At 44.7% G+C, this 27,173-nt stretch overlaps 1 protein-coding gene across 8 annotated transcripts in view; it reads right to left on the reverse strand.

Moving 5' to 3' along the window:
• SHROOM3 (shroom family member 3) overlaps positions 1-27,173 on the reverse strand; it is a 323,421-nt gene that overhangs the window by 26,204 nt on the left and 270,044 nt on the right. For all 8 annotated transcript variants that reach the window (XM_058722187.1, XM_058722185.1, XM_058722188.1 and 5 more), the window contains 3 exons: positions 19,493-19,624; positions 9,481-12,685; positions 2,374-2,447 (listed from right to left, as the gene is read on the reverse strand). In XM_058722187.1, the coding sequence (XP_058578170.1) occupies positions 2,374-2,447; positions 9,481-12,685; positions 19,493-19,624 (3,411 nt within the window). The remainder of the gene's footprint in view (positions 1-2,373; positions 2,448-9,480; positions 12,686-19,492; positions 19,625-27,173) is intronic.

Here is a 27,173-nt window from a genome sequence, read left to right on the forward strand (position 1 = left end):
GCATTTCACTAGTTTATAGATGCCTTATGTAAATGGAATCAGAGTATTTGTCCTTTTGTGTCCAGCCTGTTTCACTTAGCATAATGTCCTCAAGGTTCATCCATGTTGTAGCATGTGTCAGACTCCCTTTTTAAGACTAAATAATATCCCAGTATATGTATATACCACATTTGTATCTATTGATGGGCATTTGGGCTGCTTCACCTCTTTGCTATTGTGAGTAGTGATGCTATGAACACGGGTATGAAAATATCTCTTTGAGATACTGCTTTCAACTCTTGAGGATGTATGCTCAGATATGGTAGATCTTTAATTTTTTGAGGAACTGACATACTGTTTCCCAAAGCAATGGAGACTATTTTGCAATCTCACCAACAATTATTTTTGGTGGAGGGAAAGACATTTATTACTGAGCTATAAATTAGAGGTGGCAGGAGCCTAGTAGTCATGTTTGCACAAGGGGGACCAACGTCTCCACATCCCTTTCCATATATCTGATAGTAGGCCACCCAAATGGGTATGAGGTGGTATCTTATTATGGTTTTGATTTGTGTTTCTCTCATCATTAGTGATGTGAAGCACCGTTTCATCTGCTTGTTGGGCATTTTTTATCATCTTTGGAGAAATGTCTCGTCAAGTTCTGTTTAAAAAATTTTTTTTAGTGTTTATTTTTGAGAGACAGAGCATGAGCAGAGGAGGAGCAGAGAGGGAGACACAGAATCCAAAGCAGGCTCCAGGCTCTGAGCTGTCAGCACAGAACCCAACACAGGGCTCAAACTCATGAACTATGGGATCATGACTTGAGCTGAAGTGGGACACTTAACCAACTAAGCGACCCAGGCACACGTTTGTTTTTTAAGTAGGCTTGGGGTACCTGGGTGGCTCAGTTAGTTAAGTGTCTGACTCTTTGTTTTGGCTCAAATCATGATCTTATGGTTTGTGGGATCGAGCCCTGCCTCAGGCTTGGGATTCTCTCTCCCTCTCTCTGACCCTCCCCTGCTCGGTCTCTCTCTCTCTCTCTCTCTCTCTCTCAAAATAAATAAACTTAAAAAAAAAAAAAGGAGGCTTTATGCTCAGTGTAGAGCCCACCTTGGGGCTTGAACTCACGACCCTGAGATCAAGACCTCAGCTGAGATCAACAGTCAGATGCTTAACCAACTGAGCCACCCAGGTGCCCCTCAAATTTTTTTTGTAACTGAGGTATTTGATTTTTTTTTTTTTTTTTTTTTGGTTGAGTTACTTTTGCCTTTGACTTCAGACAGTTCTCTTCTGGCAGTACGTTAGGTCACTGTTCCTTTTCCCTTGTTTCTAGCTTGTAAGCAATGCACCCAAACTAACCAAAGTTCTCAGCCTCACCTTGAATATTTTCTTCACTTTAGGCACAGCTATGGGAGCAAGAGCACATAACCGTGGACGTCTGCTCTTGGCCATAAAGAAGGTAACTTAATACCCACCTCCTGATACCACACAGGCTGCTTTTAGGTGGCAGTATTAGGCTGAGCTACTGGGAAGGTGAATACAGTATAGAAAAAAAGAGAAACAAGGATTGAATTAAATGTAAGAAAAAGAAACGGGCTTCAAAAAACATGGAAGGTAGGAGGGAAGATGTAAATGCATACTACAAATTATAGTAGATAGCCCTATGATGTTGCCTTAAAACCACATACAGGCACGTGCTTCAGGGGAAATTCCTTGGAAATTTCTACTTGAGCTCCATGTGAATAGCTCAAAAATTCAAAGTCTAAAAAAGTATCCATTATATGTTTCTACTTAGGAGAAATGATTTTGATGACAATTTTTAACTTTCCTGCTATTTTTTTTTTTATCCCTAACTGCCTAAAAATTATGATTTGGGAGCTTTACTTTTTAGTTTGTGTGCTTCCTGTAAGTTTGTCTTGCTCTGTGAAGCTGTTCATGAAATGGTCACTCCTCCTCTAGTGTTCTAGTCACCAGACCTGACCCTTTGTGCACAAGACTGGAAGACAGCCACACAGAGGCCCCATGTGTGACAGCCATCATAGGATATGCATGGAGCATCTCCATGAACTATTCTGAGGCTACTCTTACTTGAAGTCAAGCACTGCTTCAACAGTACACATTCTAAATCTATTTTGAAGAAGTCTCATCCTTAAAGAAAGTCATCTGTAAATAAAAAACGTAGAAGGTCCCTATGGTACAGACAAATGGCAGAGGCAGCACACAGTCCTATGAAACATCTTAATGTCACGTTTCCCTTCCTTGGAGAGAAGAATAGAAACATTTTTTTAAACTTTTTAAGTTTATTCATTTCTGAGAGAGAGAGAGAGGGAGACACAGAATCTGAACTCCGGCGGCATTCCTAAGGCAGAGGGCATCATAAATACACGTACATACCTGGACCCAGGGCCAGCCAAATAATACGGATCCTTCACAGGGCCAAAGCTGTTGTTTTCCCCCAAAACCACATCCTTGAAACACAAGAAAGGCACAGCGTTATTCCCAAAAAAACAGGCACTGAAATTTACCAAGAAGGTGGAGGTAGAAAGGAGAAGGAACCTTTACTGGATGCCTACTCCTTACGGTCAGGCACCAATGCAGGACTGTTACATACTACCCCTCCTCATGCTCAATGCCCCAGGAAGTGCTGGGAACCCTGGTGCATTGAGGAAGACACAGATCCAAAGCACTTAACTGTCCCAAGGTCACAAGTGGCAGAGCCAGGATTTGTACCTCAGTCTGTCTCGCCGGGTGCCTCTCCTAACAAGGACATTTTCTAAGCAGAAGTCTGATAGCAGTTATCTCCAGGGTTCAAAATAACCGCTGGACTTGAAACAGAATGATGAAAATCAATTCAAAGGGCCAAACTTTTGAACCAGCAATAGGGAAATATGGGAGATGACAAGAAAAGGATAGTTTATTGAATTTAGCAAAAATCTCAAATGTTCTGATGTATAATTAGAAAAACGGTAAGTATCTGGCTTGTAATCAGCTTGAAGTATATTCTCTCCAGGAAAAAAACATCTCACCCACCTGTACTATCAATAACTCTGGTAACTTTTCAGGGATTTTCTTTTGGTTCTTTCTATCTATCTATCTATCTATCTATCTATCTATCTATCTATCTATCTATCTATCTATCTATCTTAGAGGGTGCGAGAGGCAGAGAGAGAAAGAATCCCAGGAGGGGAAGAGGGAGAGAAGTGGGGGGTGGAGAGAAGTGGGGGGTGGAGAGAAGTGGGGCTCAAGCTCACGAACCGTTAAGATCGTGACCTCTGCCAAAGTCAGATGCTTCATTCCTGAGCCACCCAAGGCACCTGTGCCTGAGCCACCCAGGCACCTGTTAGTAAGGGTATATATTGGTTTCCCAAAAGGGTGGTAGGTGAGATTTGTTTGGTTTGTGTGAGTTTTCGGTAGTATAAAATTTGGCCCATGTGAACAGGTCCCTGATGAAGACAATGATATTGCTATTGATAATACATTTAATTTTCAATTATAAATTGAAAATTTATTGAATATAATTATTTCAATTATTTATAACAGGCGACAGGCAGAAAACAGAGACATTAAATCCATATATGATCTTCCACTTAGTTTTAGCAACTCATTTCACCATTTACTCTCTCCAATGGGCTAACTGCTTTCCAATCTTTTTTTTTGGCCCAGTCAGTGGTAGAGATACTCAAAGGCAACAGGAAAGAGCCAAAGGCAGTAGTAGGTCTGAAGGGAAAACAAACACCTGAATATTAATAGCAGTGATCCCTTATTGCATTTACTGAGTGCCACTCTGCTAAGTACCTTACAATCCTCAAATTATGTGTCTGGAGTTGTATCAGGCCCCTGACGGTCCTTCTGTAAGTTAACCTATAATAAGAGGGAGCAGGGAGGTAACTGCAGCTCAGAAAGGTTAAGTATTTTGCCCACAGTTAAAGTGGAGGAGGGAGGATTCAAACCATCATCTCTTCAAAGCTCCAGATTTTTCCTTGGAATCTAACAGGTGAGTAGAGGCTGTGCTGGATGCAATGAGATTTCGATGCTTTGAGAGAAAGGAGTTCCATGTGTCTCTTATTTGCTCAAATACTGATAGAGGGAATGGGAATTCCTGCTCTCCACAAAACCTTCTGGTCCTTCTGAGGTCCTTCCCTATTCCACCCCCTCTTGACAAGAATGTACAGCTTTGCCAATAATTAAGTGGGAACGCTTCTACCTCCCCTTTAAGCTCCTTCCCCACTAACAATTAGGTATATTTTTCCATTTTTCTTATTTCCTTTGAATTTCAGTATGAGTTTAACTTCTGTAGTCACATGAGTTGGCCCTCAGAATAAGGCGCTTAAGTTGATATTTATGTGGGTGTGCATAAGATAAAGGAAGAAAAAAAAAGACTTCATAGGATAGCAACACCAAAGTAAATAAATAAATAAATAAATAAATAAATAAATAATAAAGGAAGTGAGACCCACTCACAGGCCATTGAGAGAACTCTCTAAACTTCCTGTTGCTGACAATACCATTTGGACAGAAGTTCAGCCTAGTACAAGCCCAAGGAGGCTCAATTTCTGTTGCATTTACTTGCTGTGATTTGGACATACATTCACTGCCAAAGAAGACTTTATTTTCTATAACCTGTTAAGAAGTATAAAGTACTTATGGCAATTTAGGAAAAAGCAATGGCTCTGGGAGAAATACAAGGTATTGAGTTATTCTAGTAGACACTTGGACAAGTGTCTATTTGTGTCTATTAGTTATCTGATTTTTGATGACGGACTTCAAAATACCCCAGTTCTTATTCTTCATTAGGAATAGCAAACTTAAAATTGCAAACCTAAAGTCTACGGAGTCCCGATCCTCACTCTTCCTTTGGGTTTTGAGTTACTTAGTATCTTCATAGCCAATAAAATATGAAGACAATAGTATTCATCTACTTTGGAATACCAGTTTCAAGTATCTGCTAAGATGAATCAAATCCACTTGAGAAATCTTAAAATTTTTTTTAAATGTAAATAACAGTAATCAGTAGATGTTAAAATGAAATCAATTCATTGACTGAAGTTTTCAGATAGATATTTAATGCTAGCCTCCTCCTTTTCCCAAACTTTTTTATTCAGGGAGGGAGCATGGTATAGGGATTTGCAGAATCTGGTGTCCAACAACATGGGGTCAAAACCTTGCTCCCACCACCTGGGACAAATTTCCCATCCTTTCTGTGCTCATATCCCCCTTCTGTAATACAGAGATAACAACAGTATCTACTTTGCACAGATGTAAGGATTATTTTTATGCTTATAAAACATGTAGTACGACAACTGGTACATACATAGTAAACATTTATTATTAGCTATTTGCAACTTTCCCTTTGGTGGAAAGGTGATTCTGTTTATGCACAAGCTTGAATGGGTGCTTACTGAAGGGGTGCTAAAATGAGTTACAAGCTGCATTCTACAGAATCAAGCCTACATCCAACATGGTAGGATGCACTAAGCAGTTTTTCTCAGTAGTTAAATGATGTTTGTCATACCATCACATGCTGAGCATCTTATATATCAGGAACCAGGGTCTTTGAGAAAACAGGCAGAAGGAGAGAAGCCTCTAACTCAGCATCTGGAAAAACAACTCCCAGCCAGGAATCTTATTTCTCCAAAGGCTTCTTTTTATAGCCTTTGCTGTATTTTAAATCTATGCGATGAATAGGTGTAAATTTCCATCTCCCAAGCAGAATTACTTGGATGTTCTCTGGCAGCTTTGCAGGGCACATCCACTTTAAAAAGGTTAAATTTTCTAAAGCTTCATAGAAAGCAGGAAATAGGTAAGAATTTGGTGTTCCCTTCAGCTCCATCACTAATATCCACTGTTCTGTAATAACTACTTCTGTAGTTGTTTAGGCCCAAGAGTGATCAATTTTTATTAACAGAAGAATTGATTTTTTAAGATACTTTAATTTTTTTTAATGTTTATTTTAGAGAGAGATTGAGAGACAGAGTACAAGTGGGGGAGGGGCAGAGAGAGAGAGAGAAGGTGACAGAATCCGAAGCAGGCTCCAGGCTCTGAGCTGTCAGCACAGAGCCCGACGCAGGGCTCGAACTCACGAATTGTGAGATCATGACCTGAGCCGAAGTCAGATGCTTAACCAACTGAGCCACCCAGGCGCCCCTTGGAAGAGTTGATGTCTATGCTGACCTTGTTTTAGAGGCAGAAACTATCCTCGATAATGGATTTTTGAAAAGGAATGGAATCCTTGTCAAAAGCTTGTAAATCCTGCTCTAGCATCTGGCTGGCGGGAACAAGCAGCATGTGTTCAGGACCATAAATAGACTCCATATTTTGGGTTTAACTGAGGCAGACAGTTTCCACAGGGTTCCTTAATTTCTCAGAGTTCTCTAAAGCTCGGATTGAGACAAATTCCTACTGAATACCTTCATTAAAGCTTAATAATAATGGTAAAGTTTCTCGAATTTATGCAAATAAAAAACCAATATAATATCCTAAAATAATAACCACAATAATTGTGTGGAGCCTAGTTTTTTGTTTTTTTTTTTTTAACTAGTTCTACAAATAGGGTAGATGATGGCTGTATGAAGAAGAATCAAGGAGCAGACCTTGCCATGGACCTGGTCTCCAGGCAGGCAAGGTCTGGTGCTGGGTGGGAGAACGGGAGAAGGAAGGTCAGGAGCACAGTCCTGGCTGTTACAATCTGGGGGATGATATTCTATTCTTAGAATTTATAGGAGCAAGGCAGCACAGATAAACTCTTTGATTTTGAAATGTTTCCCCCCTCTGGCATCACAGTCCCCAAATTAAATAATATCTAAATATGGTACTCTATTGCAGAGGATGTAAATAATGTTCTGTATTTGTCTTTTGAAAAAGTGTTTCAAGTAATATATTTAGCTGGGATTTAGAAGAATTTCATCACTTCTGTATACCACCTATGTTTTAGCTTTATTTCCCAGTTTACCAGGCTTGAGAGGTATTTGGGGAGAAAGCAAAGGAACATTCATAGCCATCCAATCAATTCCCCAAGGGAGAAGGAGGACATCTCATAAGAAATAAATAGCAGAAGATGATTTAGTTTTCACCGAAACATTTCTGTTTTCTGTAGAACATGGGAAGAAAAATTAAGATGTTTGGATTACTATGCTCCTGAAGCCCATCAAACTCGCTGAAATTTTATGTTACATACGTGGGTTTTAAGTGTTTTAGTTGTAGGATAAGGAGTAGAAATTAGCTCTGTTTTTCCTTCTGAGGGGAGGAAAATGGTTAGGGAATGCTTATGGAGGATTGCTTCTATACAATTTTCTTGTGGGTTTATACTGGGGAGAAAAATGTTTCTGGATATTTTGAAACAGAAAATATCTCGATGGGTACAGAATTTTGTTTCAGAAATGGTGCAGCAAAGTACTTCTCAGGCAGTGATGTCTGAATCTTTCTTTTTTTGAGGCTGTTTCTACCAACTAATGCCTCCCCCCACACAACCCCCAATCTTTTATAAATCTCCTGCCCCATCCTTCACAGCCTGGTTCAAAGACCATCTCCTTCACCACACTGAGATATCACCTCACACCAGTCAGAATGGCTATAATGAACAAATCAGGAGACTGTAGGTGCTGGAGAGGATGTGGAGAAACGGGAACCCTCTTGCACTGTTGGTGGGAATGCAAACTGGTACAGCCACTTTGGAAAACAGTGTGGAGGTTCCTCAAAAGATTAAAAATAGATCTACCCTATGACCCAGCAATAGCACTGCTAGGAATTTACCCAAGGGATACAGGAGTGCTGATGCATAGGGGCACTTGTACCCCAATGTTTACAGAAGCACTTTCAACAATAGTCAAATCATGGAAAGAGCCTAAATGTCCATCAACTGATGAATGGATAAAGAAATTGTGATTTATATACACAATGGAATACTACGTGGCAATGAGAAAGAATGAAATATGGCCTTTTGTAGCAACGTGGATGGAACTGGAGAGTGTTATGCTAGTGAAATAAGTCAGTCAGAGAAAGACAGATTCCATGTTTTCACTCTTATGTGGATCCTGAGAAACTTAACAGAAGACCATGGGGGAGGGGAAGGAAAAAAAAAGTTAGAGAGGGAGGGAGGCAAATCATAAGAGACTCTTAAAAACTGAGAATAAACTGAGGGCTGATGGGAGGTGGGAGGGACGGGAGGGTGGGTGATGGGCACTGAGGAGGGCACCTGTTGGGGTGAGCACTGGGTGTTGCATGGAAACCAATTTGACAATAAATTTCATATTAAAAAGATAAATAAAAAATTTTAGAAATGATCAAAAAACCCCATCTTCTTCAAGAGAAGCCCTGAGATCCCCTCAGTTAGAATTAATAACTCTCCCCTCTATAGCATATTATTTATCACTGCTCCCAAAGCATTCACTAGTCATGTTAGTTACTTATAGTTAAGTTCAAGTCCTTGTTCAGTTGTGAATCCCAGAAAGGCATGAACCTTATTTTGTTTTGTGTTTCTTTCAACCTTCTAATACAGTGCTTTTCATACAACACGTGTTCTACAGATGCTTGCTAAATGGTGGACTTCTCTGCTGGGGAAAACAGAATTTGAGAAGGGACAATGGAGGCGTTTTCCCCTGAGCTAACATAAATATGAATGCCTAATATATATATTAGTTCCTGATATCATCTTTGGTGGGAAGGGAACTATGAGGTGAGCCTTTGATCTGCAGGGCATGCACAGCGAGGAGCCACTGAGAATTAGGGAAATTAATACACTCCTGGGACTTAGTGCTCAGGTTCTATTGCGAACTGTGCTGAAATTTCCAGTGGAAAGCACTTGATAAACTTTGAGTAGTTTGAAACCTTTATGAGAACATTCTTTTATGAGAGAATTTGAAAGCGTATGATTCTCCTATCTCCCCAAGACAGTGCACAGAAAGGATCCAGATGGGAGCAGGGAGACATAGGTTTGGTGTGGGTAATATAACTACACAGGATGATTGTGAGAATCAATGAGATAAAAAATGTAAAGCATACTTAGCTGAGGGCCAGGACTTCAATAACTATAACTATTAAAGTCAGTAATTCTACATGTTTTATAAATGCATAAGTCTAACAGAGGATGCAAAGCTAAAATCTTTAAAATTCCAAGACACAGTTTGTATTACATGGTGGGGGGGGGGGGGGCACTGTATAAAAGAAAATCACTAACTTTTCCTAACCATGCATTCTTGCACTGAGAGATGGTGACTTCCTAAAATGAAGTGTGTACATGTACACACACACACACACACACACACACACACTATATGTATGCATACCTCTATATAAGATGTATGGGTCTATATAAGATACCTATACAACTCTATATATCTACATATCAATCTCTAGATCTCTGTAAGGGTACTGGGCACCCAGAAAGAAATCACCCCATGAAAACAAATGCTACCCTTTTGCATGTCAAAGGAAAATTAAAGGGGAGCCTCACTAAAGCTCCAGGGCCAGAAGGGTCCCATCCTAGGACCCTCTGGTTGCACGTACCTGACGCTTGTCTGCAGTGGGAGAGGACCGTGATCTCACATGGACAGGAACCGCCAGGACGTCTGAGCGCTCCAGCAGGTCTTCAGCAGACATGGACTTCCCAGCCCTCCTGGCTGCGGCCCCCCACGAGGAGGGCTCCCCAGGGGTCCTGTCCACCCTCTGGGTGCCCTTCGGCCCATAGTTAGCTCCAGCGAGCAGCTCCCTCGGGGCTTGGTCCCCACGTCGCAGCTCCCCAAAGACATGACCACCAGCGAAGGAGCTGCTGCGATCTCTGGGGGCCCGTGGGGACTCCCCCACGTCCCCCGCCGCTGCTGCGGCGGGTAGGAAGGCGGCCTCTCTGCGGAGCTGCAGGCTCGGTTCCCGCAGCGAGCAGAGGCTGGAGGCCGAGGTGAGGCCGGGGCCCTCGGACGCCGCGGGGCCGGGCTGCAGGTAGGTGCTCTGGGCGCGCTCCCGCGGTGGCCCGGGCTCCTGGAGGCTGCAGGCGGCGGCGGAGGGCCGCTTGCCGGTCTTGCGCTGGATGTAGTCGGCCAGGGCGCTCTGCTGGAACTGCTTCAGCTCGGGGCCCGACAGGCTGAGCGTCGAGCAGGCCTTGCCGTCGCGCTCGAAGATGCGGCGCCGGTCCGCCACGGTGCTCTCGGTGAAACGCAGCCCCTTCTTCTGCGCGCTCGAGGGCGCCGGCTCGGCCTCCTCCGAGATCCCCACCTCGTTCATCTTCTCGGGCTCCGAATAGGAGCGCTTCTTCTGTTCGGGGGTCAGGCGACGGCGCGGCCCCCTTCGGGTGGCAGGGAGCGCGGGTCGGGCAGGGTCGCCCTCGGCCGGGGTCACGCTGTGCCGCTCACGAGGGGTGTGCGGGGAGGCGGAAGCCGCCGCCTCCGGGCTCCGCAGCCCCACGTGGGCTGAGGCGGGCCTTGGACGCCAGGCTCTCGAAGCCGCGGGTGTCCCCGGCTCGAGGTCCCGGCGTCGAAAGGAGGTGGCCCCCAGGACGCGGGACTGCGCGTCCTTGATGCTGTTCCGGTAGGCACGGCTGAAAGGGGCGTCCAGCACCGGCGACTCGGGCGTGCTGGGCCTGTCATCCAGCCACAGGGGCTCCTGCTCCGTCTCGCCTAAGAGCTGAAAGGTGCTCTGGCTGCGGAGCAGGTGCGTGTCCCGCCTCAGGGGCTCACTGCCTTGGAGCTGGGGGCCACAGCCGCCATCCGCACCCCTCCTCAACTGCTGACTGTGTGGCTGCCAGGTAATCTCTTCCAGCTTTGGCTCCTCCTTTTTGAAGTGCTGCTGCTCCCCATTGCCTATGGGTTCAGTGGAGTCGGAAAAACGGATATTGCCTTTTGTCTCCTCAAAGTCCTTCCCAAAAGGATGAGAATTTGGAACGGTCCTGTTGGGCCTGTAGTTATGGCCATAATGAGAGCTGCCCACACTTAGGGGTCTCTGGCTCCCTTGTTCTCGCTGCTCTATCTTGGAAACCTTCTCCAGCACGGAGCAGTGAGGCTTCCCATACTGAAAGCCCTGCAGAGCCGAGGCGCTGCTGGAGCTGAGCCGCCTCCGGCCCAGACTGGATGTCTGCTGGTGGGGTGGAGAGGGAGGGTCCTCGTGCCTTGGGTCTGAACTTGGGAAAGAGGCCAAGGCACTGGTTCTCGCCTCGGGCCTTGGATAGGAAACTGGCCTGTCCAGGTGGCTCCTGTGATCGGGAACAGCTTTCCTGCCAGAGTCCTCCCCCTTGCTGTTGACTACACAGGTGGACCTGCCATCCTGGTAGCCCTCCTGGGCTCCTCTTCCTGGCTCCATGCTGCTCTGCCTTCTTAGATTCTCAGGAATGTTCTGGAGAGAGGAGAAGGCTGACTTGGTCCTGCCAAAGTTGTTCGGCGGGCTCTGGCCTAGGCTCTCCCTCTCCAGCCTGTGCTGCAGGTTGGCATTGTGGTCTGCGTGTAAATCACCCTCCCAGGGCTCTGAGGGCCTGGAAGATCTCTTGTCTTCACCCACTTTGAGGCTGTGGTGATTAGAATATGGTTTGTTGCTGTGGGTGCTCTTTCTCTCGTTGGGATGTGGGCTGCTGCCGTGGAGAGGGGCGAGCTGTCTCTCCAGTGAGGTATCCTCCTCATTTTCAGGTACTGAAGGGAAATGGACTCTGTAGGGGACACATTTGGCTGAAGTTTCAGGTTTCCTCTCTACCAGGGACATTGAATCAGGTTCTAGAGGCTGGTAGAAGGCGAACCCAGACCTGCTAGATCCATTTTGGTTCCCATTCTCGTCAAAGGTAGCCATTTTGTCACAAGCTCCGTGGGGAGCTGTATACCCACTCTCCTTGGCCAGTGCTGGGTAGAGCGTGCCGTTACCACTCACAGAAGGCTGGGGCACCTGGGCAAAGTGTGGCTCCAGAGAAGGTACCGGGTAGATGCCAGTTGGCAGTAGAGGTTGGCCAGGTTGGGCCTTCTGGGGGTAATTATGCTTGGGCTTCGCTGGGGGGCTGTTCTCTGGACTCTTCTCTAGCACAGTATGCAGCTGTTCCTCTAAGAAGGGAGATTTCAGGGAGGCTGCGACGTTTGCCTGAGGCCGACAGAACCGCTTCTGATCAAGGCTAGACCAAGAGTTGGGCCGTTCTCGCTGCCGAAAGGCTGCATAACTGTCGCTCCGAGCTGGGGGCAGCGGTGCGGCCGCTTTAGGAGCCAGGCTGGAAGTGGCCGTCTCCAAGGAACCGGGGCATTGCTGGCTCCAGGATGGGGGGGGCGCCCCCTTGCCCCGAGGAACACTGTGCCATTTATCATAGCCCTGACCATCTGCTGATGCTCGGGCCTCCCTCCCTTGGAGAAGCAGGGCTGAAGAGTTCACCTCATACTCTGCTGAGACTCCCCTCCGGGGATCATAGACTGTCTTGACATAGCGAATGTCTGCCTGCCTCATCCCTTCTAGGAGGCCGCCCCGGGCAGAAGTGGTGTCCACGGAGCCTGAACGCTCCCGGCTAGAGATGCCGGGGGGCGGATACTCCAGGATGCTAGAGCTGGTGGAGAAGGAGCTGTACGCCGAGTCTCTCTTGTTGTGGAGGTGGCTGAGCTGGTCAATGCTGCTGGTGGACTTGGCAGGGGAGAGAAGATGGCAGGGTGGGTATCCCCCACTGGGCTCCAGGCTCTCCATGCTCCCCTGGGAGCTGCAGTGGTCAGGGCTTCGCCTCAGGTACGCGTGGTCATAGTTGGAGAGGTCACTGGTAGAGGAGCTGGAAGAAAGGGAGACACAGCAGTCAGCACCATGAGCCGCTACCATTTGGTAGGCTTACAGGCACAGGACCCAGCTTATAAATGTACTCTTGTGCAAGATGTTTCGTTTTTGGAAGGGTGGGTGAAAAGGGCCATATTTGGGCCTTGCTCGGCCTCCTTGTATGTTGTTACTAGGAGTAATTGCCCGACAGTGTAACCTATGTGGCTCTAATTAATCACCCAGGCTTGCAAGGGGAGGAACAGGGAGCAGAGAGGAAGCCATGTGACCAAATCACATTGATGTGATTTGCTCCGTGCTACAAATGACATTCTACATGTGCCAAGAAAGGAGAGAGGAAGAGGAGGAGGGGTGAGAGACACTGCAATTTTGTGTCCCTTGGGGCTGTTTGTGGGAAGAGGAGGAAGAGCTCACTAAGAGACCAGGCACGTGAACCGGGTGAGGGAGACGCAGTGTGCACGTGTGTATGTTTTTAGTTAATATCTTTCCTTTTTATGGAATTGAAGGGCTACACCTTGGCAATCTTCCTGGAATCTCGACTGTACTAGAGACAATTTGTTTGTAGTGAGAAAGCTAAACACAAAGCTGAATGAGAGAAATACAGAGAAATGGGAGTCAGAGAAGGCTAACAGGAGAGGGAAGCTTACTAAGAAGCCTTAATCACAGGAGCCCATCCCTATGAATGACTTCCCAAAGCCTGAGCAAAGCCTCCTTCATACACTCAGAAAGGTAAGCCTTTCTCCTTTACAAAATCCTCTGCCAGCAAGAGGGGGAATGACTTTCAATCCTGGCATGGCATACCCCAAAAAGTTGCCTCAAAACAAACTTACTTATAATTAGCTTTAATTATAAACTCAAGATATACTTCACCCAGCATGTTGGGGGAGTGAGGGCATACAGGAAGAAGTAAGCGGGGGCACCTGGGTGGCTCAGTCACTTGGGCATCTGACTCTTGATTTCAGCTCAGGTCATGATCTTGCAGTTCGTGAGTTCAAGCCTTGTGTTGGGCTCTAGCTATCAATGTGGGATTCTCTCCCTCCCTCTCTCTCTCTGCCCTTTCCCGGCTCTTGCTCTGTCTCTCTCTCAAAATAATTAAATAAACATGAAACATAAAATAAAATAAAAATAAATAAGGAAGGAATATAGGGTCCAGAAGTCAAACAATAATCTCAAAACTGTTCAAATGTTTGTGACTTACTGCTCTCTACTGAAGGATAAATCACTCAAAGTTTTTGCTAAGCTTTTCTATTTTCTTAAAAAATTTTTTTTAAATATTTTAATTTATTTTTGAGAGAGAGAAAGACACAGAGTGCAAACTGGGGAGGAGCAGAGAGAGAGAGAGGGAGGCACAGAATCCGAAGCAGGCTTCAGGCTCTCAGCTGTCAGCACAGAGCCCAACACGGGGCTCGAAGCCATGAACCATGAGATCATGACCTGAGCCAAAGTTGGACGCTTAACCAACTGAGCCACCCAGGTGCCCCTAAGCTTTCCTACTTTTAAATGAGTTGGCATTTAAGTACTGTTACAATTCATGGTGTTATTACTATATTTCTAGATCTCATGTAAGTAAATACAGTGTTTTATTGGCTAAGGAAGTGCCTTATTGGCTTTGTGGCTGGCCTAAATCCAGGGTCTATGGCAAGAGACCAAAAGGGCCATATTCTGACTCAAAACTGGCACCGGAATTCAAGGAAGAGTACATTTTCAGCAACTCACTTCAAGAATGTAACTCTTCTTTTTTAGAGAAAGTCAGTTTACTGAATGGAGCATCCTACTTTAGGAGGAACAGGTAGAGATTCAAGGGAGACAGGAAGGAACAGCTCACGAGCCAGCCAGATTACAGATATCAGTCCTGGCACTCAATGGCATGGCATATGTCACTGCCAGATTTTACCCCTCCTCTCTCCCTTCCCAGCTCTTTGAAATGAAGAGATTGTGTTAAAAATGTACATGACAGCTCAGCTGGGGATAATCCCACATGACCCACTTATGCTTCTCTTTATCTCCTCTAAGATAGATTCAGAGCTAACACTTCTAATGGAAATGGAAGCCGTATATCCATAATGGCTGTTTTGCTCACCAATTCCATGCAGGTGGTAGGCACTACTCAATCCCCCTCCAAACTGCTGAGAGTTTTAGCAGTCTTTCACTGAAAGGATAATTCACATCTACTTGGGAACACACAAAAAGTCAAAGAGAATAAACTGAATAACTGAAACTCTCACTACTGAGCGGGAACAAGGGTCATCACTAACCTATCTCAAACTGTAGATGATGTCTAGAAATACAAAATCACTGGTAGAACTATCTCTAGGCAGAGCAAGGGCAGAATGGGTTACAGAGCTCAAGGAAACTTAAGCCACCACACCTCAGGTGGAATGCACCATGTGAGGACTGCAACATGCTCTTTGCTACTCGGGGAGAGCTCCACCCCTTTGGAATCCCCCTTCCCAAGCTTCGTGGGGAGTATGACCAATTGGTATGCTATGCCACGAGTGTGCTGACATCACCCTCTGCAAAGTTCTTCTGCCACTTTCTGGAAGTAGTCATTTTGATTATCTTTGCCATTCCTGCTTCCAAGATGGCACTTTAAAAAAATTTTTTTTTAATGTTTATTTTTGAGAGAGACAGAGAGATAGAATGCAAGTGGGGAAGGGACACACACACACACACACACACACACACACACACACACACACACAGAATCTGAAGCTCCAGGTTCTGAGCTGTCAGCACAGAGCCTCGTGTGGGGCTGGAATCCATGAACTGTGAGATCATGACCTGAGCCAAAGTCGGATGCTAACCAACTGAGCCACCCAGGCACCCCCCAAGATGGTACTTTTAATAGTGGGGAAGAACAACTTGGAATGAGGTCTTCATTCCCTGCAACGGTTCCAGCCCACAGAGACAGCCTTACTGTCAAGATAAGTATGTCAAGCTTCTTACTGTGGTCTGGCTAGCTCTCAACCTCATTTTCTATTAGACTCCTCTCGATCACTGCATTCCAGTGCAATGGCCTCTTTACTGTAACTCAGACCCATGAAAGGCATCCCCATGTCTCAGGGCCTTTGTACCCACTGCTCCCGCCACACACTATGCTCTTCTCCTGGCTCACTTCTTCCCTTTACTCAAGTCTCTACTTGAGGGAAGATTTCCTGGAACTATCTAAAGAGCATCTCCTCCATTCTTCCTGGTTAGTCTGCTTACTTCCTTCACAGCACTTACCACTACTAAAGGTTACCTTTTATTCCTTTCATTGTATGAAAGAGACTTCAGTTGTGTCTGTAATGCTTAAGATCTGAAGCAAATATGACAAGATGTTAATTCTGTGGTAGATCCATGTGTTCTTGTAATATTACTCTTTATTGTGGGTGTTTGAAAGTATTTTCTAGGGACACCGGGGTGGCTCAGTTGGTTAAGCGTCCATCTCTTGATTTCGGCTCAGGTCATGATCTTACAGTCTCTGTTGGTCCTAGAAACTTTTTTCCAAAAAGCATCTAAATGGATTATCATTCCATGGAACAGACCTTGGTACACAAATATTACAGGGTGGGGGCTTTTTATGTCTCATTCAGCATTATACGCTCAATAACTAGAAACCATCTGAGACACAGTACTGGTTCTTTAGCATTTTGATACTGTTACTTCAGCCTCCTGTGAGGGGGCTGGATTACCGGACTTTTCAAGATCTCTTCTGAAGTACTTTAACTACTTAGGACCATCGTGTGGTTTCTGTAGAACAGCAAAAAGACAGTGACTTGGGTCTGACAGGAAGCAGCTGCAATACAGTTTCGGTGAAATTCAGATCTAAACCAGCTCGCAGGCAGTTAAAATTACTTGTCCTGTGCTTCCCTCTGCCCCAAGCTCCCTGATTCTCCCGCTTCTTAATGACAAACGGATCCATAAACTTAGGACTGAGATTGGGTTTCTAGAACTAAAGGAGGGCTGCCAGAGGGATGCCACCCAACTGGTTCGGCACACCAGACCACTGTGCTCCTTGGAAACGCGCCGGAAGCACTTCTCCATCGACAGCCACCAACCCTCAGGCCCTCTGAGGGGAACAGAGTTGGGGTGAAGCCCTCGGCGCAGCTGCAAGCCTGAGGTGTGGACCAGACACACCAGACCACAGGGTGACCCGTGCCGGGCAAGAAGAGCATACCCAGGTCTGTAGCGCTGTGGGTAATGCGAGCTTGCCTTTCTTCCTTTGTAGCCCACACAGTGCTTTGTGCAGACGGTCGGGGGGAATCTGTCCTGAAGCTTGTATTAGAGGGGCACGGCGATAGATCGACCTACTGAAGCCCCTCTGGAGGTTGGACAGGAAGGAGGAAGCAGGACATGCAGAAATGCATTCTTTGGAGCTACTGCCCTTCTGAAGCCCGCTCTGCCATTCTCTAGCGGCCTCCTGGAGCTCACCACAGTTCCCGCACGCAGCTCTTGAGCGCCGGCTACAGTAGTCTTAACTTCGGCCCATGTTTTTCAGGTCACAGTATGACCAGATTTAGAGGCTCTGGTACGGCGTAGGCGTGAGGAGGCCCCACAGGGCTCCACTCTTTAGGGACACTCTGGTAATGCACAGTTGCATTTTATGTGCATGCTGGTTTATGCCATTAACCTTAACATTTATTATCAGGTTTCACTGTGCCTCTGGTAAGTCTTCAGCCTAATTATTATCATTGTCAAAATTACTGAATGCTTATTATGTTGCAGGAACTGCACTAAATGTTTTACATGTTCTGTTTAATCCTCACTGTGATTGAATGGGATACGTATTATTAATTTCATCTTATAGACAAGAAAAACAAGATCAAAGAGGTTAAATGATTTGCTCAAGCTCATCCAGTAGGTGGTGAAGTTGGGATTTAAACGTAGGTTTCATTTAAAAGCCCAAGTACCGTATCACCGTGCCTTCTTTCCTTCACACTGCAAGGCCCTCCACATCTAACCTTCTAATTTTTTTTAATATTTATTTATTTTTGAGAGAGAGAGAGAGAGAGAGAGAGCGAGAGAGAGAGCGCGAGCACAAGCGGGGGAGGGGCAGAGAGAGACGGAGACACAGAATCTGAAGCAGGCTCCAGGCTCTGAGCTGTCAGTGCAGAGCTGGATACAGGGCTCGAACTCACGAACCACGAGATCATAACCTGTGCTGAAGTTGGACACTTAACCGGCTGAGCCACGCAGGCGCCCCTATTCTTCTAAAGGCCCAGAGAGTGAAAACGCTGTGCCTGGGTACCAACAGCACCCTGCTGGTGGGCCCTGTTCTCTGAGCTTAGATGGCAAGAATAAATTTTTTCAAGGTTATTGGGAGGGACATGGGCAAGGGAGAGGAGTGTCTGTAACAAGGAGGGTCACCAGGAAATTCTTTTCTATGACCTGAAACCTACCCAGATGTGCTAGGAGCCATGTCTGTCCATGAGAAGTCTAGGAATTGGCTCTTGATTTGACCAGACCTGAGTGTTAACGGCTCTGAGTCCTGTCCTTGCTAAATGCAGAGCCACCATCTGTCAGTTAAGTAATCCTTCCAGAAGTCACCCCCTCCCCCACCTGACTCATCAGCACTTGTATCTCATTTGTATGTAGGACCCATATTCTCTTGACCGTCCCACCTCTCTGCCGTTACCCTTATCCAAGCACTTTCAAAAAGTCCTAAGCGAGAGTCTAACTCCCTGGCATCAGAAAATGGATTCTAATTTGCATGGATTCTGAGTTTGTCATAAATGTAGGGGAGTCCTGACTGAGTACTTTAATATGTCTGGATGGTCAAGTTTGGCTTCCTTCTCCCCAGTCCCTCTCAGTTGTGTAAGATCTGATTACTACAATAAATCCCTTCTCCTGTGACACTGGTGGTGGCCTTGCCTTTTTCTGACTGAACCCTGACTGACACAATGACTAGAAAAGCAGAGAAAGTATAACTCGGTTATGCACAAGGGCTCTGACACCTGGCTTGGACTTGAGTCTGGACTCAGGTCCTGATCAATTGTTTGACTTTCGACAAATTTGTCTCTCAAAGCTTCAATTTCAGGTTCTGTAAAATGGGGTTAAGAATAACGTATCTGTTTTAGGGGCACCTGGGTGGCTCAGTCGGTTAAACGTCTGACTTCGGCTCAGGTCATGACCTCACGGCTCCTGGGTTCGAGCCCCGCATCGGGTTCTGTGCTGCCACCTCGGAGCCTGGAACCTGCTTCAGATTCTGTGTCTCCCTCTCTCTCTGCCCCTCCCCCGCTAATGCGCATGCTCTCTCGCTCGCTCTCCTTCAAAAATGAGTAAACATTAAAAAAAATAAAAGAATACTGTATCTGTTTTAAAGGTGGAGATGAAGGTGTGTATCACAGGAGATAATCACAGGAGTGCACACTGAGTAGCCCTTAAGTGTGTTCGTTTTTTTGGTTGGAGCTAAGTTGGATAACTAGCCTTAACAGAAGGATATAAAGCAAGTAAGGAGTTCAAATACATGAATAAAATCACTCCATAAAAAGCAGACACATACTGGGTTGAGAAGGACATTAAGCACTAAGGAAAGAAGTTTGTCAGTTTTTCTAGTGAAGTGCTACAATGTGCAATTGAGAGAGGTCTGACTGAGAATGAGCAGACCCTGCAATGATCTCATATGGCCTCCCTTCCTGCCAGTCTAGCCCAGGGTATGAAGGTGACATATACATTAAGAGTTTGAAGAGGAAGAGGAAGGTGGTGGATAGAGAGGTTTGATCCTCAGGTTGAGTGTAAAGAAATGTTCTCAAAACAGAAGAACACCTTTTCTGGGAACAAGAGCTCTGAAAGAAGCAAAGCCCTGCATCTCGGCTGGGTCACTTACCTGGAATGGTACCTTTGGGGCCAAGGACTGCCGATCGTGCCCGGAGTGATTTGCATCATGCTGCCCTCTGGTTGTTTCTCTCCCAATTTGGTTAAATGCCAAGAGTGAGGTCGGCCTGCAGGGTCGCTGCGCCTGAGGAGACATGGAAGAGAGACCTCTCAACATCAGGAGCATTCTCAGTGGAGTCTCGTCACCGATGTGATTTACTGATTGAAAAGCAGAGACTGCTGTAGCCTTAGAGATCAAAAAAAATTAAGTAAATACTGGAAAGTAGAACTTACTGCTTATTTCTCTTACTAACCATTGCTCCTCTCTGCTTTATAATATTTTTACTTTCATTTTGACATGATTTCAGACTTACCTAAAAATGTTGTAACTTAGTATAAAGAATTCCCACACAAACTCCAGTGCACTATGTGAATGCAAATTGGTAGTCACTATGAAAAACAGTATGGAGATTCCTTAAAAAAATTAAATAGAACTACCATATGATCCAGCAACCCCACTTCTGGGTGTATATCCAAAGAAACTGAAATCAGGATCTTATAGAGATATCTACTCTCCCAGATTCACTGCAGCATTACTCACAAGAGCCAATATATGGAAACAATCCAAGCGTCTATCACCTGATGAATGGAGAAGATGTGATACATACACACACACACACACACACACACACACACACACACACACACACGGTGGATTACTCAGCCATGACAAAGTAGCAGATCCTGCCATTTGCAACAACTTGGATGGACCTTGAGGGCATAATGCTAAGTGAAATAAGGCAGACAAAGATAAATACCGTACAATCTTACTTCTATGTGGAATCTTTTTAAAAAAGACAAACTCAGGGGCACCTGGGTGGCTCAGTCAGATGAGCGTCCAATTTCGGCTCAGATCATGATCTCGTGGTTCGTGAGTTCGAGCCCCACATTGGGCTCTGTGCTGACAGCTGGGAGCCTGGAGCCTGCTTCTGATTCTGTGTGTCTCTCTCTGTCCCTCCCCTGCTTGCACTCTGTCTCTGTCTCTCTCTCTAAAAAATGAGTCAACATTTAAAAAATATTTTAAAAATAAAAAAATTAAAAAGACAACTCAGAATAACAGTATTGGTAGCTAGAGGCTGGGGAGATGGGAGAAAGGGGAAGATTTGGTTAAAGAGCACAAACTTTATAAGATTTACAGGTTTGGGGATCTAATGTACAGCATGGTGATTATAACTAATAATACTGTATCATACACTTGAGTGTTGCTAAGAGATTAGATCTTAAATGTTCTCAGACAAAAAAGAAATTGTAACTACGTGACAGGATGGATGAGTGGCTAATACTATGGAGGGAATCATTCTGCAATTTATAAATGTATCAAACCAGTATATTGTACACCTTAAACTTATACAATGTTACACACTAATTATATCCCAATAAAAACTGGAAAAAAAAATGAATTTCACCTTCACCTAGATTCCTTGTATGTTAACATTTTATGCTTTATTAATTTAAAGCACACAGAGTTGCCTTGCTGTTTGTTGGTCTCTGCTTATCCATATATGAAAATGGGAGCAGTAATTCCTTGCCACCTCCCAAAGGACTTTGTGTGGCTGTATGGTAAAAAGCTTTCTGGTGATTTTGAAGTCCTCTGTCCTATCCTGATGCTGGATAAATTACATTATTTTAATTTCTTGGTAAGAACTACATAAAAATTAGCAGCTACCTCAGGGTTAACACTGCTCTAAGCTACATGGTCTAAACAGCAAGATGTTCTCGAAAATAGTTTTTCATTTTGCAAGTCAAGGACTTCAACTTTTAAATATCCTGCCTTTATAACACAAAGAGCTGACAAAGCCAAACGGAAAAAAATGGGTGTCCTTTAGCTACGATACTGAAGAATAAATTTGGTAAGGATTACACTGCTATAGAAGGTCAGAGTCAGGAGAGAGGGGCTGTGCCGTACTTTTGGCAAAAAAGTGAGGTGTGCTGGGGTATCTCATGCTGAAAACGTTTGAACTGTAGGAATGCAGGGGCATTTTTCTGCAGTTTAGAAACACGTGTATGAGATCCAGGAGTGCATTTTGATACACTGAAAATAAAGCTGAAAGTACACACACCTGTTTCTTTTCTATGAAACGATAAATTAGCATTTGCTAAATTAAATGAAAAAACCGTTCCCCCAATATGAGTCAAATTTCAAAAGTGTTAAGTATATCAGAATAATATTAGGCCAGGTGTCAAGACATGGGTTCTTACCCTGACTTTATTAACTTGCTGTATGACTCTGTAGAAATTACTTTCCCTCTCTGAGCCTTTGTTCATGTAAAAAAATGAAGACATTAATCAAAGAGGCTGTATTAGCCTCATTTTAATCTGAAATAACTTTTAAAATCTGTAAGAGTGTAGGGAGGACTGCAAGAGAGATAATGATTTCCCAAAAGTGCACATATTTTCTTCTGAAGAAAAATAGGAAAGGATAGGAAAATGGTCTTCTGTGAAGCAAGAGATACAGACACACAAGATTTTTAGCTGTCAGTCAGTAAATGCTGATTGAACTGAGGAACATATAGTCATATGCTAACATCTGTGTTGCCACATGGGCCAAGGAAAGTGAGAAAAATGGAAATCTCTCTTGATAAAACACTGGGGATAGACAGAAGGTGGAATGTGGCAAAAGGTTATCAGCTCTGGGATCAGACAGACCTAGATTCTAATGCTGATACCTCAAATCCAAAAGCTAAAAACTGGTGGTAAATTTCTTAACCATTCTGAGCTACCTCATCTGTAAAAGGCAGATTATAACAGAACCTATTCATAGGGTTTTGTAAGATTAAAAATGAGGTCATGTACCGGCACATAGTAGAGCTCAACGAATGTTAAGTATGATTATCTTCCAGCATTCATTATTAAAGAACTGGTAAAGACTAGAGGGTAGGGAGACAACCCCATCAGGGAGATCTACAATGCAAGACAGGAAAGGGGTGAGAGAAGCCTGGAGTGAATGGTGGAGGCAAGGGGAATGGGCAGGAACTGTTGATGGCACAGAGTCACCCACATCTGAGCTCCCCAGGAAGGTAGATCTAGAAGGTAGATCTAAGAGTAGATCATTACAGCAGAGAGTTATGGTGCTCACAGCCTGGAGGACCCTGGCCACAGTGGTGAAGCAGGGAGCTGCCAGGGCAGTGGTCATGACCTCTGGTCAGGGAAGTAAACACGGGCCAACAGGGAACAGACCTTGCCCACCTGGAAGCTAGGAAAGAATGAAAGCAAGTAATAGCACAGTCTTGGGGCAAAAGAGAGAAAGTAGGGTGCAAAGTCAGGAGATCAACAGCGGAAGGCAAAATATTACAACTGTCTGGCTCTTTGCCCCCATACCTCTCTAATCCCCCTAACAGGTCCCAGGCAACCCATACCCTCTGCCCCAAAGTTGAACCTGCCCTCTTCTCAGAGGGGCCATCTGGGAGCCCCAGGTTAATGGCTCAGTGTCTCCACAGTTTGCCATTCTTGCTGCTAGCTTCCCTCTGACCTTGGACACACAGCCTCCCAGAAACTGGCTCCTCACCTAGCTCCTCAAAGCCAGGCTACCTCCCTGGAACCTCAATTCCTCACTGACTTAGATTTCCTGCTTTGTCTTCCAGTTCCATCCAGGGATTAGAAATCCCTTCTGGTGCCCCAAGCCCCTCAGAGGCTGGCTCAAATCACACAGCCCTAAGTCCCACAGTCAGGACTGAAACCCAGTTGCCTATGACTTCAGACACTCAAGAGATGTTACTGAATAACCATAAAGGAAAAGCCGAGAACTTGCTGAAAAAATATAAAGTCTTTTTTTTTGCACGAGGCACCTGGAGACATTTCATATGGGTTCAAATGATCCAAATGGGTCCAAAATACATATGGAGAAAGAATAAACTGTCATCTTCCCACCTCATGTCTGGTTACCTAGGGAGAGGAGTTGGCAAGACCTGTGACTAGGGACTTTGAGAAGCCAATGGATATAGCTGCAGAGTGAGGTTGGCCCGGCACCTGAGGGTGGTAATCCTAGGGATGACCCTTCAGCAGCTTCATCCACCAGCGGTATCTGACCACGCCTACCTAAAAACACTGGTGCCAAGAAGCCTTCCCTGCCCAAGAGAAATGGACAGGCCCTGATAAACTCAAAAGGCTCTACAGAAACATCTCGCTTCTAGTCAAGGAGATGAGGTGTGAGCTACTGTTTTCCAATAATTTCAGGAGTTCCGGAGAAGCCCTTTAGTCTGAAATCTCAAAGGAAAAAAGAGAGGAGGTGCCCTGAAGTGCAATCTACTCACCCAGACTTCGTATATCAGTTAGTACAGCACCTTCATGAAGGGTCAGACATCCCACTGAAAATTCTGAATCAGACTGAGGTGTACAAGGAGGCTGTGCACAGAATAGTGAAGACAAGTGGAGCTGTTTCACCTACATTAAGGGAAGAAAATTTCTCCTTGTGCTTTGGAGGCAAGAGCGAGGCTTTTCAAAAAAATGTAACCCATGAAACCTTTCTTTGGTTTCTTTCCCATTCATTCAGGAGACATCCAGGGAGACTTTCTATATCCTAGTCACTATGCTGGCAGTGGGGATACAAAGAACAACAAAGGATCAGTAGACCCACATAATTCACAGTATAGAGGAGGATGGCCAAGTAACCTGGGATGCGATGGGCTCCATGATTGAGACCCATACAAGATGCTTGGTAAACACAGGGGAGGGACTCACTAACACTGTGAGAAAGCTTCACTTTAACCTAGATCATGAAAGGTTTTCCAGATGGAAGAGGGTGGGGAAAGGAAGGTTTTCCAGATGGAAGAGGGTAGGGAAAGGAAGGCCATCTAGCTAGAATAGCATGACTAATGCATGGAGATGTACAAGAATATGGTAAAACAACACAAAGAAGCTGGAGAGGAGACGATGAGTAAAGGGAAGAACAGTAGATAAAGGTGATGAGGTAGGAGGGGCCACATCTTAACAGGCTTCACTAGACAGTCTGGACAGTGTCCTGTGGATTTGGAACCCACCAAAGAACCTTAGCCAGGGAGGAGCATGTTCAAATATGGGTTTTGGTAAGATCCTGACAATGACAAGGAGAATACATTTGAGAGAGACAAGACTGGAGGCTTTTCTCTTGGCCAGGGTAAAAGATAATGAGTGTCTGGCACTTAAGGCAGTGGCAGTGAACTTAAAGAGATAACCAATCATGGGGCACCTGGGTGGCTCAGTTGCTTGTGCATGGAGCCCAATGGCGGGGCTTGAACTCATGAACCATGAGATCATGACCAGAGCCAAAGTCAGATGCTTAACCAACTGAGCCTCCCGGGTACCCCTATTTTAAACAAAGAGAAGTATAAGCAAGTTTATGTGAGACAGGGAGCTAAGGATACAGGACAAAGAGGACACTCCTCAAGACTCATGAGAAAGTAGGAAGGGATGGCATTCTACGGTACATGTGGGCAGTATACCTCATTTATGTATGTGTAAAGGCAGTTCCACTGAAATAAGAAAGTAGGAGGTAAGATGTTGATGCTCCTAAGTATGAAAGAGGGCAGATGGGAGGCGAGTCAGAGAGATTTCACACCCAATGTCCTCTATTTTCATTATGATGATGCCAGAAGAGGGAAACATGAGGGGATTGATGTGGCAGGTTGGGGCTCAAGGCACATAACAGTGAGACCAGAAGAGCTAAAATTTGATGAGCATTTATAACTAAGAGTTAATAACTAAGAATTAATACTAAGATATGCCCTTAAGGGGCTTACATCCTGGTAGGGAGACCAAAAGAAGGAATTCCTACAGTAAATAATACATCACAAAGAAATAATTCCTACAGTAAAGATAAAATAAATGTCCAAGACTTGTAATGCCAAGGCAGGAAACCCAACTTGGAGAGATTTTTCTCTCTGGAGCTTGGACAGGTAACTATTGGCCCTTGGGTGGGGTGTCAGGTCTCACCACAGGTCTAAGACATTAAGAACAGAGTGATCTTGAAACAAACAAACAAAAGGTCTTAAAAAACAAAAATGCATCTGTTGGGAGAAGGCTTCAGAGAGAAGTTCTTTTTTTATAAGATTCTTCCACGTGGGCAGTGAAGTGATGAAATGAGGGAAAAGAACAATAAAAACGAGGACCAGAATGGAGCCCAGTGACTCTTACGCCTTGCTAGGGGAAGTATACATCAGCACAACCTGAAGAAAGAGCAGTCTGGCAACATCTAGAAAAAAATGTTTTTTTAATTTTTAAAAAATGTTTATTTTTGAAAGAGAGAGAGCGAGCATGAACAGGGGAGGGGCAGAGAGAGAGAGGGAGACACAGAATCTGAAGCAGGCTCCAGGTTGTCAGCACAGAGCCGGACGCGAGGCTCAAACCCACAAATCGCGAGATCATGACCTGAGCTGAAGTCGGATGCTTAACCTACTGAGCCACCCACGCACCCCTAGGGAAAAAAAAAAAATTTTATGTTTCTTCATTTTTGAAACACAGAGAACACAAGAGGGGTGGCGCGTAGAGAGAGGGGGGCACAGAATCTGAAGCAGGCTTCAAGCTCTGAGCTATCAGCACAGAGCCCGACGCGGGGCTCGAACTCACGAACTGCAAGATCATGACCTGAGCTGAAGTCGGAAGCTCAACCGACTGAGCCACCCAGGCACCCCAAAAAAATTTTTTTAAATAACACATCTATCAAAAGATTGAAAAACAAGCTAAATGCTCATCAGTAGCAGACCAGTTAAATCTTTGCAGTACATCCATAAAACAGAATACTTTTGTGGCCATTAAAAGAATGGAGTAGCTCTATACATAATTGATATGTAAAGATCTCCAAAATCTATGACAACTATAAGGTTGTGAGTACAGTATGATGCAGTATGCAAGAGAAAATATACGTAACCCCTAACAGGTCTTAGTGGAAAGAATATTTCTGGAGTGATGCTTGTGAAACTAGGAAAATGAGTGCCTCTGGGCAGGAAAACTTATTTTTTTCACTGTTATTTCCTTTTGTAACCTTTGAATTGTGTATCATGCGCTTGTATTACCTATTTAAAAGCACAGCATTTTAAAAATAGCTGGAGATAACCAAAAAAAAAAGTCAAACAGCTGTTTACTGACTTTTTCAATGATGCAAATAATTTAATAAACATTCCTAAAGAGCACAGCATGCTTTCATATTTTGGGATCACTTTGATCTTTAAGAAGATAAGGAAATACTTTCCTAAAGGGCATTACATCATGAGCATATCAATAAGGGTCAGAAGACAATTTAATTTTAAATTTTGAGCAGACTGAGTTTTGTGTGTGGGTGTAATTCAAACAAAGCCCTTTTGTTGCATTCCTAACCACAAACAAGGAAGCTTAACTGCGTGGGACGGGTAGGCTGATGAAAGTGGAACTAGCAAGTGACATGGTGTCCTTCTTAGATGATTTTGTCCTAACCCAGAGTCAGGAATGCAGAGCATATTTCTGAGAAATCTATAGTAAAGAAGTTCAGGTATTTCAAGCAGTTTTCGTTGATCACCTACTGTGTGCCTTCTACTCCGATGAATTCTAGTTGGGAGTTCTGAGATGGCCACAAGGAGCTTACAATCTTGCTGGGGAGTCTTAGATGCAAGAAAAAGTGTTCAACAGAATCAGACTTAATCATTCATTCAAAAAATATCTGAGTGCCTGCTGAGTGCCAAGCACTA

The sequence above is a fragment of the Neofelis nebulosa genome, chromosome 3 (genome assembly GCF_028018385.1).
Source record: "Neofelis nebulosa isolate mNeoNeb1 chromosome 3, mNeoNeb1.pri, whole genome shotgun sequence".
Lineage (NCBI taxonomy): Eukaryota > Metazoa > Chordata > Mammalia > Carnivora > Felidae > Neofelis > Neofelis nebulosa.